Consider the following 16478-nt stretch of genomic DNA (forward strand, 5'->3'; position numbering starts at 1 on the left):
GAGATCTTGAACCGTTTGCAATCAATCGCTCACCCAGTCTCCCCACGGAGCGCGCTCCCCAACTCAGCCTACCCAAACCCAACAAAACAAAAAAAGGCTAACATATAGAAAATCAACTTGGAGACTCCCAGGGGGAAGTTGCCAGGAGCAGGAGGCAGGGACAGCGCCCTGGGGTCGGTGTTAGCGGCCGGCGCCGGCCTGGGCCGGGGAAAGCGTCCACGCTTGGTGCCCGCGGCGCGCGGCGCTCATTGCGCGCGTCTTCGAGCGAAGCCCCCGCGGAAAGCAGGCTCGGGTTTCTCCTCGCAGGGCCCAGGAACTCGGCTCTGCCTGGCCCCCGTGGGTCGCTGCATTGTCCCGGTCTTCTGGGAGCGCGGGGTCAGCTTGTTAGAGGGAATTTCTATCTGGGAAAAGGGAGAGGAGCTTCGAAGCTGAAGTCGGTGGGCTGCGAGTGTCCACGCGGGAGACGAAAGGGGGAAATAGCAGAGTCACTTCACCCTTTTCCCCAAACCCCACAAAACTGCTCGCAGTGAAGCGGATGATTTACCGAATTCACAGCGAATTCAGAGGATTAGATTGTCAGCACGTTGCTACCTTCCCCTCTATCCACCCCGCGGCCTGGCTCCTCGGCGGGGGGCGAGAGAAACTTAGTTTCTAGGGTTTGCCTCTAAAACCTTGATAGGTTATCCTTGACGACCTCGAGCCTGGAAACTCCCTGCTGATGATTAATTATTTGATTAAATAAGTATAACATCCAGGGGAGGCCCTGCCATTCCAAACCAGCGCGTTTGCTTCGAATCCATTACACCTGGGCCCCCATAATTAGGAAATCTAATTATTCGCTTCATCACTCATTAATAAGAAAAATGTCCCAGGATCATTGCTACTTACAAGGTCTTTGGGGGAGATATTTTACTCAATCCATTCTATTTTATATTTCAAAGTGATTTTTTTTAACAGAGGAAAGTGGCTATTTTTTGTTCTGGGCATGTGGGTCCATTCACCAAAATGTGATCATAAAATAAATTTTAATAAGATATAACTTTTTAAAAAGTCTTTTCAAGTGAAGACGGAGTCGCAGCGGAGGTATAGGCGGCCGGGTCTTAGAGCCGACGGATTCCTGCGCTCCTCGCCCTGATTGGCGCCGACTCCCTTCAGCTGCCGGGTGATTGGCTCAAAGTTCCGGGAGGGGGCGTGGCCCGAGGAAAGTAAAAACTCGCTTTCAGCAAGAAGACTTTTGAAACTTTTCCCAATCCCTAAAAGGGACTTGGCCTCTTTTTCCGGGCTCGGCGGGGCCGCCGCTCGGACCCCGGCGCGCTGACCCTCGGGGCTGCCGATTCGCTGGGGGCTTGGAGAGCCTCCTGCGCCCCTCGTCGCGCGGGCCGAGGGTCCACCTGGGTCCCCCGGCCGCGGCATCTCCGCTGGGTCCGCGGCCGCCCGACTGCCCGCGCTGCCGCCGCCGGGTCCTGGAGCCAACGAGGAGCGGGGCTGGCGCTGCGCTCGCCCGGGGCGCGCCCTCCAGGATGCCGATCTGCCCGGTCCGCTGAAAGCGCGCGCCCCTGCTCGGCTCAAGCGCCGCCGCCCGCGCCCCCTCACCCAGGAGGCTGCCAGGAGCCCAGGGCCGCCCCTCCCGCTCCCCTCCTCTCCCCCTCTGGCTCTCTCGCGCTCTCTCGCTCTCGGGGCCCCCCTCGCTCCCCCGGCCGCAGTCCGTGCGCGCGGGCGCCGGCGAGCCGTCTCGGAAGCAGCATGCAGGCGCGCTACTCCGTGTCCGACCCCAACGCCCTGGGAGTGGTGCCCTACCTGAGCGAGCAGAACTACTACCGGGCTGCGGGCAGCTACGGCGGCATGGCCAGCCCCATGGGCGTCTACTCGGGCCACCCGGAGCAGTACAGCGCGGGGATGGGCCGCTCCTACGCACCCTACCACCACCACCAGCCCGCGGCGCCTAAGGACCTGGTGAAGCCGCCCTACAGCTACATCGCGCTCATCACCATGGCCATCCAGAACGCGCCCGAGAAGAAGATCACCCTGAACGGCATCTACCAGTTCATCATGGACCGCTTCCCCTTCTACCGGGAGAACAAGCAGGGCTGGCAGAACAGCATCCGCCACAACCTCTCGCTCAACGAGTGCTTCGTCAAGGTGCCCCGCGACGACAAGAAGCCCGGCAAGGGCAGCTACTGGACCCTGGACCCGGACTCCTACAACATGTTCGAGAACGGCAGCTTCCTGCGGCGCCGGCGGCGCTTCAAAAAGAAGGACGTGTCCAAGGAGAAGGAGGAGCGGGCCCACCTCAAGGAGCCGCCCCCGGCGGCGTCCAAGGGCGCCCCGGCCGCCCCCCACCTAGCGGACGCTCCCAAGGAAGCCGAGAAGAAGGTGGTGATCAAGAGCGAGGCGGCGTCTCCGGCGCTGCCGGTCATCACCAAGGTGGAGACGCTGAGCCCCGAGAGCGCGCTGCAGGGCAGCCCGCGCAGCGCGGCCTCCACGCCCGCCGGTTCCCCCGACGGCTCGCTGCCCGAGCACCACGCCGCGGCGCCCAACGGGCTGCCTGGCTTCAGCGTGGAGAACATCATGACCCTGCGAACGTCGCCGCCGGGTGGAGAGCTGAGCCCGGGGGCCGGACGCGCGGGCCTGGTGGTGCCGCCGCTGGCGCTGCCCTACGCCGCCGCGCCGCCCGCCGCCTACGGCCAGCCGTGCGCTCAGGGCCTGGAGGCCGGGGCCGCCGGGGGTTACCAGTGCAGCATGCGAGCCATGAGCCTGTACACCGGGGCCGAGCGGCCGGCGCACATGTGTGTCCCGCCCGCCCTGGACGAGGCCCTCTCGGACCACCCGAGCGGCCCCACGTCGCCCCTGAGCGCTCTCAACCTCGCCGCCGGCCAGGAGGGCGCGCTCGCCGCCGCGGGCCACCACCACCAGCACCACGGCCACCACCACCCGCAGGCGCCGCCGCCCCCGCCGGCTCCCCAGCCCCAGCCGACGCCGCAGCCCGGGGCCGCCGCGGCCCAGGCGGCCTCCTGGTATCTCAACCACAGCGGGGAGCTGAACCACCTCCCCGGCCACACGTTCGCGGCCCAGCAGCAAACTTTCCCCAACGTGAGGGAGATGTTCAACTCCCACCGGCTAGGGATTGAGAACTCGACCCTCGGGGAGTCCCAGGTGAGTGGCAATGCCAGCTGTCAGCTACCCTACAGATCCACGCCGTCTCTCTACCGCCACGCAGCCCCCTACTCCTATGACTGCACGAAATACTGACCTGTCCCGGAACCTCCCCTCCCCGGCCCGCTCCGGCTTCGCTTCTCAGCCCCGACCCAACCAGACAATTAAGGGGTTGCAGACACGCAAAAAAGAAACAAAACATGTCCTCCAACTTTTTCTCAGACCCGGGAGCAGAGAGCGGGCACGCTAGCCCCCAGCCATCTGTGAAGCGCGCAGGTAACTTTAATTCGCCGCCCCGTTTCTGGGATCCCAGAAAACCCCCTCCAAAGGGACGCAGCCCAACAAAAATGAGTATTGGTCTTAAAATCCCCCTCCCCTACCAGGACGGCTGTGCTGTGCTCTATCTGAGCTTTCAAAAGTTAAGTTATGGACCAAATCCCACAGCGAGCCCCTGGGGACTCTCTGTAGGGGTCCCCATAGGTGTATGGGGGTGTCTATAGATAATGTATGTGCTGTGTGTAATTTTAAATTTCTCCAACCGTGCTGTACAAATGTGTGGATTTGTAATCAGGCTATTTTGTTGTTGTTGTTGTTCAGAGCCATTAATATAATATTTAAAGTTGAGTTCACTGGATAATTTTTTCATCTTGCCCAATCATTTCTAACTGCCAAATTGAATTCAAGAAACCGATGTGGGTTTTGTTTCCTGTACAATTATGAGATATAATTCTTTTTCCCATTGTAGGTCTTTTACAAAACAAGAAAATAATTTATTTTTTTGTTGGTGGATAAAGAAGTCAAGTATCTGATACTTTTTATTTACAAAGTGTGATGGTTTTGTATAGTAGGTTCCACCCTGAGTATTCCTAAAAGAAAAAAAAAAAACACTTAGAAAATCTAACTTCATCTATGTTTGTCTTATGTGGTCTTAATTGTTGTACTTACCTTAAAATAAACCCATGTTGTTTTTTCTGCCCAAAGTTTGGACAGTGTTTGTGTTGTTGCATTTTTTAAAAACGAGGTGTGTTTGCAAACCCGCCTGCTTTGATTATTTTTGTTACACAGGTGGGTATATGTGTAGACACATAAAAATGACCAGAGAATAGGAGCACACACCTGCTGTCTTGTTTAGTGACAGAAAAAGGCTTTTGATTAATTTTAAAATCCCACTCTAGGATTTTTTTCTTTTCGAGAAACCGCCCAGTTGGAGGGGGCTGCCTGAAGGACCGGACCGTGAGCTTGCTGTGATGCATTTTGTTAAATGCAGAAAAACATGCTAACTGTCAAAACAGTGCCACTCCATCTCAGTGTCCAGCCGTCCCCAATTTAAGAGGTGAAGGAGGGGAAGAATAAACATTTCCCATTTGCTAACTGCAAACCAGGGTGAGTCCTGCTTTCCCCCGATTTTATAAAATTCGAGCTTCTTTGCCTGCTTTAATGGTGTTCCAGAGAATTTGAACTGGGCCAATGAAGGTCTGAAGGGGATGGATTTTCCAGCATTTAATATCCGTCCCTCTTAGCAGCCAGATCAGAGGGGAATTTCAGACTTCGTTACTTCTCAATGTCATGTCTAAATCTATACCCTCATCGCAGTGAAAAATTTTGAAATCTCATTACCCTTCAAAAATGATTGATGATGCCTTTAGAGTTCTAAATTCAAGTTTTTCAATATGTTAAATAATAGAGACTATTTTTCTTTTCAATGTTAATATCTCATCTTTTACATTTTTAATAGCAACATAGATTTTGTGAAAAGTAGCTGAGGAAATGGCTTTATTATCTATTTCAATGGCTGAAGCCCACCACTCCCCAGCTGGCCTGTATGTGTGAATTTGGGGACCAAAGCTTCATCAATTCCCACCCCGGCAGGTGAGCTGTACCTTGCCAATGCTGAAGTTCTTTGTGAGCTTAACGTTTCAAGACCTGATGATTTTGCTAAAGGCGATTTTGCTCGATGCCGTGGCGCTGAACGTAGCCCGGGTGTTGTTCTTGTTGTTGTTTTAAGCATGGTACTTTATCTCTACGCTGTGTTGAAACAGAATTAGGGGAAGCTTAAAGCATAATAATTTTCCCCATATGTGCAACACAGACTCTTTCAATGTGTGGCCCCAGAGGTGGCACACAGTTAAAACTTGGAGGCTGTTTCATTCCTTTTCATAATGTGCGGGTGCCCGGGCGTCCGGGTGCTAGACTTTCAGCAGGCCCCAGGCCAGGCGGGCTTTGGTTGAGTGAACAGGAGGAGGAAGTTAAGGAAGTAGGGGAGGGGAGAGACCCTCTCCAAGCTGCAGAATAAGGTGGCCCAAGCTCCTTGCCCGCGTCTACCGTGACGGTTTCATTTTACTTCTGCTCGCTTCATGCTATTTGCCCCAGGAGAAGAGGAGCGTATTCCAGACTCTAAGCGAGCTGGCTTTTTCCCTTCCCTAGACGTTTTAAAGAAGTCTTTCTGAAAGCTTGCCCTCCTCGTAAGCTTTGAAACCGTTGGTGTCCTGTTAGTGGCGAGGCCTGAGAGACACACGGAAAATAAAGGAGAGCGACGGTGTGGCTGAGAGCCCCCAGCCCTGCTGTTGAAACCACGCGGGGCTTTTGCACCTTTAGGAAGCCTTTTTAAAGAAGTCCTGCTGTGTGGGGGCCGGAAACCCAAGTGAGTGGCCCTTGTGGAGGTTATCGGGAGGGGGCTTTTCCGTTCCTTGGGGAACGTGGGCAGCTGGAGGACTGTATCTGGAGCTTTATTCAGGTCTTCAGCGGCAGCAGAGTGGAGAACCAGGCCCTTAGTGTGTAGCGGCCTGGGGACTGTGGGACTCATCTGAGGACCCTGTCACTCAAGGCTTCCTCCGTCTCAGTGGGGACAGGCATAGGTGCGGTAAGTGCTAGAAGGCCGGCAGCCCCTTGTGCTGTGAGCTGGCTCAGAGCTCTGTGCAGCCCCGGTCTCCTGCAACTCCAGCCTCCTGCAGTGCCTGTGTGGACCTCAGGCCTGGGGGCTTAGCGGCTCCTGGGGCATCTGTTGCTCCCAGCAGAGTGGGAAGATTCCACAGCACATGCTGTGAACAGCCAACGTTCTCGCCAACAGTTTTGCGTCTTGGCAGCCACCCTGCTCGTCTGCTGCCCAGTGTACAAAAAGCACGTGCCCAGGACATTGGCTGTTCTTGATCCACTCATCTGCCACCTTTTCCTATTGCCTTCTGGTCCTCAGGAGGTTCTGGGCCTTTCAAGGGAAGGGAAAAGGAGGTTGAGGATGGAAGGGTCAGAGTGTCTGCCACAGGCTGCAGGGACTCTGGGCTGGGGCCGCTCTGCAGACCACGCAAATGCAGTTTGCACGAAGTCTGTCTGATAACCCTGTACCTTCCTGACCCAGTCAGAAGATATCGCAGGGCCAATCACAAAGATGTCGCAAATAAAATGAAAGCGCCCGAATACCATGGCAGACACCTTCCCATTGAATTAGCGCTGCATCCCTGGCGGGTTTTGGCTGAGTGGCCTCTGACTCTAAGCACAGTCCAGTTATGACAGATATGGGCTACCCGGAGAGACCCCCATGGCCTCTGAGCGTCCCATACATTCTCAGCCCCAGAGAGGCTGCAGCCAGAGTGGCCTCCTTGAATGGGCCATCTTGTGTAGCCTCTGAGGCTCCACCGCACGTTCACAGCTTCCAGGTAGAGACTGCCTGCCTCCTGCCGGCCGTGCCGGGGCCTCTCGAAGGCTGGGCTTGGGTCTGTGGTCGAAAGGCCATCACTGCTCTGGAATAGGTGACCTATCCCTGAAGATGCAAATCTTCCTGTAACTTTTGTCCAGGAATTGCTGGAGCACTGGGCTAGGAATGAGAAAGTCACATCTTTCTGTGTGAACAAACTGCTTCCCCTCCCTGGCCTTGGTCTCTTTATCTGTAAAATGACCAGGCGGCCAGGGCTACGCTGCACTCCCCTTCTGGGCATAGCCAGGGCTGCTGCCATGGGGCCTCACTTATGCTGCTGACCCTCCTGCCACCAAGACATGAAGATCAGAAGCCAGACACAGAAGAAAACACAGGGTCCTGGGAACTTCTGAGCTTGGCTCATAAATCTTTCGGGGGTCCGTCCCCTTCCCTTTACCCAGTGACTGCGTGGGGGTTGCTGCTGGTGCAGGGAAAGGCTTGTGAACAGAGCTCCCAGCTCACCCGTGAAAATGAACCCTGTGTGCTAGTGAAGGTCTCCTCACTCCTCCTCCCCACCCCCATCCAAAAAAGGGGTTGGGGGTGTTGGGCAAGGTTGGTTGATGGGGACCTATTGTTAACTGAAAACATGAGCTGGGGGGAGATAGACACACCAAGATAAAGCACCCGTTGAAGGGTGGGCAGAGCCACATGTCTTGAGAAGGTGCTGGGGTCTCGGAGCCTGTGGTTGGCATCTTGGGAACTTGTGTTCGCCTGGGTCGCTATCTGACTCTCAGTGGGATGAAGGTGGGTAAGTAAAGACCTGAGGTTTTATGCCTTAGGTGCCAGTAGGCTGAGGCTGGTTGGGGGTCTGGGGTCCGGTGCCTTTGTTCCAGGTGAGTGGGACAGGCCGGGTCACAGCCACCCAGAGAGCCCGCCCCTTGCCTCCCAGTGAGCGCTTTCTTGCACCGCATATTTGAAATGCTTTCCCAAACTTTGAGAAGCGTTCCCTGCCTGCCTCTTGCATGGCCTCAGCTCGCCAAGGCGTTTGAAATGTTTGCTTTTTGACATAGGCATGTAAGGAAGGGGGCGGACGGTTTCAGGGGAGATTGGAAGGCTGGCAGCTGCTCTTCAGGGACAGCCACTGGGTCTGGGAAGACACCACCCACCTGTAATTTGTGCCAGGCTTTCTCTTCCCTTTTCAACCTTCCTGCTGTAGACCAAAAGCAGAGGGCTGGGTTTGTCTGAGTGTCAGCCTTGTGGGGACTTCATCCTGGGCGGTGGGTGTGTGAAGAGGGAAGGGGGGATGGTTGGTAAAGCTGCTGGCATCCCAGACCCATTTAGGGGGGATGGAGCTGGGAGGCTTCCACCCCCTTTGTGTCCTGAGGTGCAGCTTCATGCTCTGGAACCCCAGTCTATGCCCACCCAGGCTGCGAGATCATGGAGACACTGGGCCTCGCCTGTCTCAGCGGCCCTCTGGCCCTGGGTCTCCATCTGTCTTGTGTTATTTTCACAGGTGGCCTCCCCAGTGGAATCACTCTCTCTAAGGCTGAATCCACATGCACCAACTCAGGCCCTTACAAAGATTCAGGTGACATCAGACAGATCACCTTAAGCACTCTGGGGCAGTCTCTTGGCTGAAAACAGTAATAGGATTGAGAGGGTTATCTCCAGGATTCATGAACCTCACATAGGTTGGCAAGGTGCTTCCATAGTGTCCTGTTCATAGTAAACACTCATGACCAGCCATTAAGGTTTACCTGGAACACAGAAAAGAAAAAGAGAAAGGAATCTTTGGTCTGAGTGACGCGCATTTATCACACGGTACTGTGCAGCCCTGGCAGGGAAAGCCACCGTGTCTGGGAAGATGCCGCTCACCTTTAATTCTGCCAGGCGTTTTCCTTCCTTTTTCAACCTTCCTGCTCTACAGGGAAAGCAGAGGGTTGGGCTATTCAAAAACCCAGAGAGAGCATGTGCACCAACTGCCTCTGTTTAGAGCCTTTCCATCATTTCTGGGAAAAAGGTGCGCTATAAAAAAGTGCATCATTTGGGAAATCCTGCCCTGCTTTTGGGTCTCCTGCATTCACTGACCCAGTCGGACTGCCATTACCTTCATGTCCCGTTCACTGCCTCCCAAGAGAAGGGAGGCCCTGGGCCCTGCTCCCCCAGCTCTGGAAATCTTCCACTCTTTTCAAAGTGGGAGGGGAGGGAAGGAGGAAGAGGTCTTTGGGGTTTTGGTGGAACGTAAGCAGGGACTCTGGGATTTTCTACTTATAATGTCCTGAATCTCCCAGCTCCAGGGGTGCTGCACACCCTCTCTGCTCTGGAGGGCCCCTCTCCCACTCTCTACTCCAGACAATCTCTGCCTCTGAGTCCTTCCAGATACCTGAGCATGTCAGACCCTAGAGCACCCACTTTTGGAGGACACTCACATGGGCTGTGGTCGCTGTGCCGCCATTTCCTACTTTTAGGGTCTTAGGGTATTCTGTGCCGAGCCTCAGTTTCATCATCTGTCAAATGGGTGAGTCTGCCACGCCTGCCTTTCACAGAGGTAGTAAGGGTTGGCAAGATAACTTCCATGGAGCCCTGAGTGTCCACACCTGGTGCTATTATAAGATTGTTTTTCTGTCTTTGGAGCACTTCCCCATGGGACACCTGAGGCAGGTTAACTTACAGAGCTTCGGTCGGTTTCCTGGTTTGCAAAATGGGAACGACAAAGGTTTCTATTAGGGCTGCTGTGAGGACGAAATGGCTCAATACATTTTAGTTATTCATCTTATTATCATCTATGTCTCCAGTGTTTTTAGGTTGTCAGTAAGGTGAGGGGCTAAGCCCTTCATCTTTCCACCACAGCTCTTCTCAAACATGCTACACATGCGGTTGAATCACACATACGTGTAAAACACACACACACACATTGTATATGTGTTAACTGTCTTTACATTTGGAAAAGTGATGCAGACATTTGGAAAGGCGACACAGATTACTGTTAACTCAGGTTTCTGCTTTTGACTTCCCAGTGAGGAAGGTTGAGTGGATGGCTTGGGGCACAGCGGGAGGAGCTCTTGTCTCTCACCCCTCGGCCTTTTTATCTGAGGCAGTTTTCATCACCAGTGCCTGGGTTCCGATCTGCCTGACTAAGGATCGCACATGCGCTTTGTCCCAGGACTGGCAGCGAGGCTGTCTACCCTCATCCCACGCTGAACCCCGTTTCTGCTCAAGCCTCAGAGCTGGAGACTCCAGTCCTTCCGGAGCATCTGGGCAGGCCAGAGATCTCAGGCTTTTCTTGCAGGCTGGGAGGCGAACCCTCACCAAGTGACTTCTCAGATGACGCTCTTTTCTGGGATCCGAGGCTTATGAATCTGCAGGGAACGTTCAGTGTCCCCATCTGGCTCTCTAGGACACTCGTTCTAGAGGCCCGCCAGGCCGTCTCCCAGGCTCCGCTGCCCCCGCAGGCCCTTCGCTCAGTCCTCAGCCAGCAGAGCATCCGCACGAGGGCGCATCCGCTCTCGGACTCCCGGGGCTTGAGCCTGCACTCCCCGGAAATATGGAAATTGCCCCAGCGCGGGGTTCCTTCTAACAGAGGCCCCTCCTAGGCTCAGGTTACAAACTCATCAATCACCCAGGAGCCCGGGATTCAAACCCGCTCCGGAGCCGGGCTGGGGCGCAATGCCGGAGTTCTACAGCTGAAACCTCCCAGAGACTGCACACTTCTGCAAAAGCGCGGGGCTGGCTGTGCGTCTCCAAAGCGCAACTGGAGCATGGGCATTTGTTTTTTGTTTTGTTTTGTTTTTTCTCTCTCTCCCAATCTCTCGCTCTCTCTCTCTCTCTCTCTTTTTTTTTTTTTTGCTTTACTATCGGTGCCCCGCCCACCAGCCGAGCGTGTCTCCGCCCGCGTCCCGCCCATTACCAAATCGGGCAGTGTTTATCACTGTACAAATTCAAGCTCGGATTTGTCTTAGAGTTTGGAAGTCGCGCCAGGACGGCAGGCGTTTCCGTAGAGGCAGGGATGTGCGTGCTGGACTTCGGGTGCCGCGTGGGGAGCTCCAGGACGGGCTGTGGGATAGGAAGGTGGGGAAAGGGTTGCATAGTGACACTGGTTTAGCTCTCGGTCTGGGTGTGTTGGAGCGAGCGCCGAGGCTGGAGAAGGAACTGGATCCAAACTTGAGCTTGTTGGGGGCGCGCCGCCCGGGAGAGGTTGGGTGACCCCAGAGACTGTGGGGCCTGCGGGTTGCAAAGGCGCTGGCATTGAGGTTTCTTCGTCCCAAGGTTGAAAGGTGTGCGCGAGTGAGAGCGAGCGGTCACGAAACGACAACGCTCCGCCCCTGCTGGCCAGAGGTTCACCCCCAGGACCTAGGCGGGTCGGGCTGAGCGCTGGACCCACGTTAAAGGAGTAGGGCCGCGGAGGGAGGAGGCCCGAGGTGTCCCAGGGACTGGCCTGTCACTCCCGCAGGCAGTGTCTGCACCCAGACCGGTTTTTCCACCATTCCTGCGACTTCCTTTTTGATATTTTAAATTTACCCGCTCCCCTGCGGTCTACTTATTCTATGGGCTGGGTACCCGGGAACCCCAAACACACCGGTTATTTCTGTTTTTCTCATTTTGAAAAAGGATGCCCGCCACCTTTCCTTGTTCAGAGGCTACCTGGGCACTCACATCCCCAGCCGGGTGTGGCAGCAGCGGACACTCCCCCTACCGCTGTGAGTGCCCTCGGTGCTTCTCCCTCCTTCTTGGCCCACATGTAGTAGGCCATTTCTACACCCACCTGCCATCATCCCCCTTCCCTCGTCTCTTTGACATGCTCACACGGTTTACTCAATGAGACGCCAGTTATCCGAATGCGTGTGCGTGCGTGTGAGAGTGTGTGTGTTTTCATATTCAGGGGGTGATCATAAACAGGAAGTAGTCACACTAGGTGCCCTCTACCCCTACCCTAAGGAGTGGAGTGGGGAAGAGAGGCCGCCTTCGAAATCAGCATGATTCAGGATCTTTTATTCAAACAGTGACGTGGGAAAATGTAAAACGAGATGGGGGTGGGTAGCAGCGTACACCCCAGGGGGGGTGGATGCAGGGAGAGCAAGCAGGCTTCCCAAATGCCTAATGTAATCACGGGCCAGCTGCATGCACTTGTAAAGTTGTTATAACCCCCTCCTTGTTATAAACAGGAAAGCCCAGAATATAAAGCTGGAGACCCACATTCACAAATACCAGGCCTCCCGCGCCAGCTGCCACAGCCTCCTTTTATGGTGTTCCTCCCTTGCAACCTTGGCCCCATCAGGAGGACCTTACTTTTGCCCCCAGTTCTCTAAATGGGTTTATTTTGAAACCTTCCTCGATGGAGCTGTGGACCAGGTGCTCTTCCCCAGGCCTCCAGTGCCCGAGACCTTCCCTTCCAGAGAGGCTGGGCTCCCAGAGTCTAATTTCCCTCCGATTTCCAAAGAGCCCTGGAAGGGAGGGTGTGGGAGAGCAGGTCCCTAGAGAGTGCCACCTCCTATTGGGTCCACCACCTGTTTTTTCAGAGAGGGCTGAATCCCCTTCTCAGCAGACACTCAGGCTTCTTAGACACCCTCCCTGCCCCGATCTAAAAGGTTCCTAGGACCTCAGAAAGCGTTTTACTAGACTCGACGTTTTACATCTTGACATGTCCGGTTAAGCCTGGGAGAAGAAAAGGCCTTTTGTGGGAGGCCCTGGGGTTGTGGGGCTCCCCCAGGCCAGCGTAAAACTTACCCCTGCACACCCACCCCCATCTCCACCTCTCTTTCCTGGCTCAGCAGACCCTGCTCCGAGCCACCGCGGTCTACATCCTGCCTCACTGACTGTGTGTGCTTACAGCGTCAAGGGGTGGACGTGATATTTCAAACATCAGATCAGTGCGTTTATATATTGGGTGCCCGGAAATTTTTCCAAATAAACACAGCTTGATTCAACTTGGGTGGGCGGACTTATCAACAGACTAATTCTATAAACAAATGAAGGAATAGCCCCAAAACCGATTGGCTGGTATCAAAAAGACACGTGGAGGGAAAAGCTTGGAGTTTTTCAGCAATGAAATTTTAATTAATGTGGGTGGGCTGAGAACACAAGGACTGTTTATCATAGACAATTTATTTTCCAGGGCTAAGTCAACATATAACAGCAAACTTACAACAATTATTTAACATTTTTAAAGCCATGAAGAAGGGACAGAGCACGGAGCTGCCGGGGAGAGCGGCAGAGCCAGAGGCAGAGGCACGGCTGGCTCCCCGGGAGGGCCCTTGCGGCGCGGGGCGCAGTGCCTAGGTCCCCCGGGTCGCCTGCGTTGCGGGGAGCGCAGCGCAGGCTCTCGCTTGCCATGAGCCACCTCTTCGATCCCCGGTTGTCTGCCCTGGCAGCCTCGCCCATGCTCTATCTGTACGGTCCCGAGAGACCCGGGCTGCCTCTGGCCTTCGCCCCCGCGGCTGCTCTGGCTGCCTCGGGCCGGGCCGAGACCCCGCAGAAGCCTCCCTACAGCTACATCGCGCTCATCGCCATGGCGATCCAGGACGCGCCCGAGCAGAGGGTCACGCTCAACGGCATCTACCAGTTCATCATGGACCGCTTCCCCTTCTACCACGACAACCGGCAGGGCTGGCAAAACAGCATCCGCCACAACCTCTCGCTCAACGACTGCTTCGTCAAGGTGCCCCGCGAGAAAGGGCGGCCGGGCAAGGGCAGCTACTGGACGTTGGACCCCCGCTGCCTGGACATGTTTGAGAACGGCAACTACCGGCGCCGAAAGAGGAAGCCCAAGCCGGGCCCTGGGGCCCCGGAGGCCAAGAGGCCCCGCGCCGAGACGCACGAGCGCAGCGCGGAGGGGCAACCTGAGGCAGGGAGCGGGGCAGGGGGCTCGGGCCCCGCAATCCCACGCCTGGAGGGAACGCCTGCGGGCCCCTCGCCCCTCCTGGACGGCCCCTTTCCGCCGGCGCCCCTCCAGTGGCCGGGGACCGCGTCCCCAGACGAGGACGCCGGTGACGCTGTCCAGGGCGCAGCGGCCGTGGCCGTCGGCCAGCCAGCGCGCACGGGGGACGGCCCGGGGTCCCCTCTGCGCCCCGCCTCCCGCAGCTCTCCGAAGAGCTCCGACAAGTCCAAGAGCTTCAGCATAGACAGCATCCTGGCGGGAAGGCAGGGCCAGAAGCCGCCTGCAGGGGACGAGCTCCTGGGGGGCGCCAAGCCCGGGCCCGGCGGCCGTCTGGGTGCCTCGCTCCTGGCCGCCTCCTCCAGCCTCCGTCCGCCTTTCAACGCTTCCCTGATGCTCGACCCGCACGTCCAGGGCGGTTTTTACCAGCTCGGGATCCCCTTCCTCTCCTATTTCCCCCTGCAGCTTCCCGACACGGTGCTCCACTTCCAGTAAAGCAAACGATGGCGCGGTTCTTCTCCCGGCCCGGCCTGCGTCTCCGCTGAGCGAAAGGCCACAGCTCCCACCTGCGGAGGATTCTAAAATGATCTTTGCCTGGGACGGCCTATGGGTTCAGGGAAGTGTCACCAACCATTGCGCGCAGGTGGGCGAGCTGGCCTGCCTTCTCCGAAGCAAACTTTTCCCAGCAACCGGGCGCAGCTACGGAGACTTAAAAGATCCCTGCGGGGTCATGGGCACCCGCGGGGACCTGTACCGCGGGAGATTCCTTGACTTTTGACCTGTCTAATGGAGTGGTCTTCAGCCGCCCACCGCAGGTCCTGCGCGTCCCGGGCATGCGAGGTCCGCAGACTACCCAAGACAGGCCTTACAGGTGCAGTGTGGTCCTTTCGACTGGGGACCCCCATATGACCGTCGCCTGCTTCGCTGTTGCTGTGTGGGTCAGGCCTTGGTTATGAGCCCATCTGGGTGTGGGGTGGTCACAGCTGGGTTTGTTCCCGACTTGAAGTTGTGGAGGTGCCGGGGGTGACCCCGGGTTTTCAGGTTTTCTGGAAGATGTAGGGCCTGATTAGGATTTATGATCAATGTTCAGGTACAGAAGCTGATAAACCACCCAGAGCAGTAACACTTTTATTTTAAACAGAGAAGTTTTCTCTTAATTTCTTTCTGGGTAGTAAAAGGAACATGTTTTATTATTTGCATAAATACTTGACTCTAAGCATTGACCTTTGAAAACGCGTGTATTAACAACTTTTATTAAGAAAGTGCACTCTATATAACATCTTCTTGCATTATGATATCTCATTAGCCAATACACATGCAGCTATGTAACCCACAACAGCAGATGGCCTATCCTTTTGCTTTTGTTTTTAAGGGATCAAAATATTTCAAGGCATATCATGAGGAAGGGTGTGAGGGGGAGGGGATATGCCTCAGACCATGTTGGAGTTTTGATTTCCATGTTTTTTCAAGATCCAGGCTTGTGGTCGCTATATTTTTCAGAAACAGATAATGAAGGACTACGTTTAATTTAAAAAGTTGGGTGAAACAAGCAAAAGCAAATGCAGAGAGAGAGGGATGAATGCGGGGGAAGAATATGGGGATGTGCTGGTATCAGCTGGAAGGGGCCTCTCCAGGCCCCAGAGGACCTGAGGCTTGATGGCAGGACACTCCCGGCCCCGCACCCCCAGCAGCTTAAAGAGGTGACTGACAGTCTGGGGAGGGGAGCAGAGGTCTGCAACAAAAATCTAATTAAGAATATTGAGATGTTCACGACCAAGTTAGGCTTGGAACTTCGGGGAAATGCACCCAACCTCTATGCCATCTCTAGCTGGGTTATCTTCGAGGTCGTGAAATGCAATTTTCAGAACCTCTAAGTCACTTATTTTATGTCATGTGATAAAGACACAAGTAGTCACGCATTCTTGGAAATAGGCTGGGAGGGAGGTCTTTAAGATAGCTTTTAAAATAGTTTCCGGGACTTCTCTAAAAATGATGACAAACTTTGAATCCAGAGGGCCTGCTGGTCAATGTGTTGGAAAGGACATTTCAGGCCGGCAGAGTAATTGGATAATTCATAGGCATAGAGGTGACTTTTGGAAAATTCATTCTCATATCCATGTTGAACCAGGCTTCCGTGACTGGTTTCCACCCAGGCCAGTGGGAAGACTCTGGGAAACTGCAGCCCAGCCTTGATTGGAAGAACTTCCAGGAGGAACCATTGCTGAGATCCAGGCTCACTGTGTTTAACTGAAAATGTGGTGGAATGGCTGTCACTGGATATTTTGTTATCCCAAACTCTCAGCCTCTGTGAATAAAGTTGTTTTTTCATTAACCTCTCAGTGACTGGTTCAGTGGATTACTGGAGGGAAATAAACAAACAGTGTAATAAGAAAGAGGAGACTGGGATTATATCTGGGAGTCGTGTTAGCATCTCAGGAGGCTCTGGCTTCGGAGGGGTAAACACACAGACAGACTGGAAGGAGTGAAGAGGATGCCGGGCCCGGGAAGTTGCCTCCATATCAGAAAGCACAATGAGTTAATTCTGCCATATTGAATTGGTTTTTAATCTTTGCTTTTTCTTTTTTGTGTTTGGTATGCTGTCTTGGGAGGTTTTGTTAATTTGTGATGGCTATGTTTTGAAGAAGCAAATAATTTGATACTGCAATTTTAAAAGGATCATATTTTAAAGTTACCATTCCAAAAAGTATTGTACAAACGTTACTTTTATGACACAGAAAAAATGCAAATGTATCCACTTTGTGTGTTTATACATGATAAAGATAAATTCTATTTAATCCCCACTTTCATCTGGTTTAGAAAAGCTAA

The 16478-nt window shown here is 54.6% G+C and overlaps 2 protein-coding genes across 3 annotated transcripts; both read left to right on the forward strand.

Annotated features, from left to right (window-relative positions):
• The first annotated feature begins 1304 nt into the window (after nucleotides 1-1304).
• Nucleotides 1305-12968, forward strand: LOC105488805 (forkhead box C2). 2 transcript variants are annotated; one of them, XM_071085067.1, is made up of 3 exons: nucleotides 1305-3429; nucleotides 4347-5022; nucleotides 12894-12968. In XM_071085067.1, the coding sequence occupies exon 1, from the start codon at nucleotides 1744-1746 to the stop codon at nucleotides 3247-3249; it is 1506 nt and encodes a 501-aa protein (XP_070941168.1). In that variant the 5' UTR covers nucleotides 1305-1743; the 3' UTR covers nucleotides 3250-3429; nucleotides 4347-5022; nucleotides 12894-12968. The 2 variants fall into 2 exon arrangements, with proteins under 2 accessions (XP_070941168.1, XP_070941167.1); XM_071085066.1 differs by lacking the exon at nucleotides 12894-12968 and having other exon boundaries at nucleotides 4347-10314.
• Nucleotides 12969-13102: 134 nt separating this feature from the next.
• On the forward strand, nucleotides 13103-15984 carry LOC105488804 (forkhead box L1). Its single transcript, XM_011753238.3, has one exon. The coding sequence runs from the start codon at nucleotides 13110-13112 to the stop codon at nucleotides 14145-14147; it is 1038 nt and encodes a 345-aa protein (XP_011751540.1). The 5' UTR covers nucleotides 13103-13109; the 3' UTR covers nucleotides 14148-15984.
• Nucleotides 15985-16478: the final 494 nt, after the last annotated feature.

The sequence above is a fragment of the Macaca nemestrina genome, chromosome 18 (genome assembly GCF_043159975.1).
Source record: "Macaca nemestrina isolate mMacNem1 chromosome 18, mMacNem.hap1, whole genome shotgun sequence".
In the NCBI taxonomy this organism is placed as follows: Eukaryota; Metazoa; Chordata; class Mammalia; order Primates; family Cercopithecidae; genus Macaca; species Macaca nemestrina.

Bases quoted from the DNA above. Each gene is read 5' to 3' on its own strand.
- LOC105488805 (XM_071085067.1), top strand. From the start codon at position 1,744: ATGCAGGCGCGCTACTCCGTGTCCGACCCCAACGCCCTGGGAGTGGTG.
- LOC105488804 (XM_011753238.3), top strand. From the start codon at position 13,110: ATGAGCCACCTCTTCGATCCCCGGTTGTCTGCCCTGGCAGCCTCGCCC.